This window comes from Nicotiana sylvestris, chromosome 12 (genome assembly GCF_000393655.2).
Source record: "Nicotiana sylvestris chromosome 12, ASM39365v2, whole genome shotgun sequence".
NCBI lineage: Eukaryota > Viridiplantae > Streptophyta > Magnoliopsida > Solanales > Solanaceae > Nicotiana > Nicotiana sylvestris.
In genome coordinates this window covers 72,662,658-72,665,510 of record NC_091068.1, presented here as the reverse complement: position 1 = coordinate 72,665,510, position 2,853 = coordinate 72,662,658, and the positions used below count along the sequence as shown (strand labels likewise).

Sequence of the window (2,853 nt, the reverse complement as noted above, 5' to 3'; positions counted from 1 at the left end):
ATAGTGTCGAAATTCTGCCGAATTTTTGAGAAAATGAAAAAAAAAGAGTTTTGTTTATGAAAAAATAGTTTTATTTGCCAATGGAAAAAAGAGTCTCGTTTTCAAAAGAAGTTTGTTTTATCTACTCGAACTACGCCAGTTTAATTCTCACAAGGGTGTGGGATACGTAGGCAACCCCCATCGGGTCCAACTCCACTTTTTGCGAAAATAGCCAAAAGAACAAAGTTTTTATTTAAAAATAATTAGGATGGTGTCATTCTTGTTAGGAATAGCCGAATGTCCCTAAAAGGGCGCCGGAAGGCTATTTTTGCAAGAACAGCCGCATGTGGTCATTTTTTCAAGGCTTTCACCGGTTAGCCGAAACAGCCTTAAAATCTTCGACCTCGAGGTGCTGAAAGGCCGTATTGGCAAAATCGGGTTTTATTTCAAATAGAAGAGTGTACATGTTATCCTTGAGTCAATTGAATCGTGATTTTTGCTTAACCACCCTAATAAATGTGCAGAATGAGCACAAGTCAGAATTTACACGTAACAATAGTGAACAAGATCCCTTTGGAGTTGCACATGTGGTGGGATGACTTGGACGAATCAGGGCGCGACACGGTCAAGCTATACCTGGGAGACCTCACTGGGTTGCTGAAGATTAATCCTATGGGGGATATCATAAAGGCCTTGGTCGCATTCTGGGACACGGCTCACAATGAATTTCATTTCTCAGATTTTGAACTTACCCCAACATTGGAAGAAATAGCCGGATACATCGGGGGTCCCAAGGTTCCTCTGAGACACCAGTACCTGATTGCTCCAAGGGCCGTAGCCGTACACAGGTTCCTAGACTCTTTGAAAATAAGCAGAGGGTCCACAACCCAGACTTGACAGCTGGTTTTTGTACTTTGCGGTTTATATACAACAGATATGGCCACATAGGGGGGTTCAACAAGCCGGAAAATAAAATCTGTAGCAAAGGAAACCGCCTTAAGTGGGAAGAACATAGGTGTTTTGCATTTATGGTAGCCATTTTGGGACTCCTGGTGTTTCCTAGAAAAGACGGGAACATTGACATACGAGTATCTGGGGTTGTCAACACTTTACTTGCTCAGGCCAACAACACCCTCGCACCCATGATAGTAGCTGAAATCTTCCGCGCTCTCACAGCCTGCAAAGTCGGGGGAGACTTTTTTGAGAGGTGCAATGTGTTGCTACAGATGTGGATGATCGAACACCTATGTCATCGTCCTCAATTTATGAGTTATGGGTCGACAGAGAAAACATGCATAGAGGAATTTTCTACAAGGGTTGACGGAATCAGCTTACCGGAAGGGGTCACAGAATGGATAGCACATCTCCGTTCCGTCACTGCAAGCCAAATAGAGTGGACATTTGGATGGCTACCTGTGGATGAAATCATGTATATGCTAGCCACTGGACCCCATTTCCTTTTGATGGGGCTCAGGAGTATCCAGCCCTATACCCCTTATCGAGTTTTGAGGCAGTTGGGGAGATGCCAAATAGTTCCGAAAGATGAAGATCTTAGTGGCCAAGTAGTCGAGATCGGGCCCAACGAACAATTTCATGAAGCAGCAGTCCGCCAAATTTGGAGCGAGTGTCAATACTTAACGACAAATACGTATGTACGTGATCGGTCCAAAGGTGAAGTTTCGCCGGGATACCTTGCCTGGTATAGGAGAGAAATCGAGTTTGGGAGGCCAGCCAAAAGACCCCATCTCCAGGAGTTTGTCGAGGCGTCGCAACGACAGTGAGATTGGTTGACTAAAGAACATGAGTATAGAGCCACAATAGGCAGATTGGAGAAGCAAGTCATGGAGCTTCAGTTTGAAAATGGTGTTCAAGCCGCTGCAAACAAGGGAGAAAAGAAAAAACTAGCTCAGGAAAATGAGGTCCTCAAAGCTCAAATCCAAAAAATGAAAAGAAACCCGGAGAGAAGTCGGGCTGATAAAAAGCTCATAAATAGTCTGAAGAAGAAAGCCCTCGAGTATCAAGAAAACCTGGAAGAATCTGAAGCTGGTCTAGCGAGAATCCAGGCGAAATGGATAAAGAAGGCAGAAGAGCGAGTACGGTTTTATGAAGGGACCATCACTATCCTAAGAAGAAAGATAGCCACTCTCAAGAATGAGACAGTCAAGCAGGCTCAAGATTTCAAAGCTGATAGGGAACATTGTTATGATCTGATGGCTCGGATAGAGGAAGGAATGCAGCAGTTGCAAAATCAACACCTTCATGACTCTCGAGTGTTAGAAGCCTGTAATCAGCAAATAGGGCGGTTGCTTCAGGAGAAAGGCGTCATAAGAGAGAGAATTAGAAACATCGCTGACTACATCGTTATGAAGTGCCAAATTTGTGAGGATATGACTCGCACTACATTTTTTGCAGCGGTGATGACCTTTGTTAAGCAAATAATGAACAATTTCGACTGACTTCAAAGGGATCTTGCACATAGGCCCGTGGCAAGACCGAACGATGTCCCACGGACACCAGGAGCATTGATGTACTCATAATTTTCCGTTTGAAATGTCAGAGTCTGTGAGTCATGTTGGGTTTGCATTTTCTTTATGTTTCGAGTCTGCATTTCTTTAGAGTATGATAGCTTGATTTCGGAGTTTGTTTGTCATCTTTGCGTTAGAGTCTGTTGGTATTGAAACTTGTTGATATTGAGTCTGTGTAATCGAAACATCTGTTTTATAAAAGCTAAAAATCCCAAAAATGTTTTATTTACTTGCACACTTATCTGACAGAACTACGCACGGTCTGATTCATGCAGGGACATGATACGTAGGTAATCTCTATAGGATTCGACCACCACTAAAAGGGAAAAGGAAAAATAAAGAAGGATAG

General features: G+C 43.3%; 1 protein-coding gene across 1 annotated transcript; it reads left to right on the top strand.

The window, feature by feature from the left end:
- The first annotated feature begins 1,820 nt into the window (after positions 1–1,820).
- On the top strand, positions 1,821–2,435 carry LOC138883207 (uncharacterized). Its single transcript, XM_070163875.1, has one exon. The coding sequence runs from the start codon at positions 1,821–1,823 to the stop codon at positions 2,433–2,435; it is 615 nt and encodes a 204-aa protein (XP_070019976.1).
- The last annotated feature ends 418 nt before the right edge of the window (positions 2,436–2,853 follow it).

Excerpts from the sequence above, each read along its gene's own strand:
- LOC138883207 (XM_070163875.1), top strand. The coding sequence starts at position 1,821 with ATGGAGCTTCAGTTTGAAAATGGTGTTCAAGCCGCTGCAAACAAGGGA.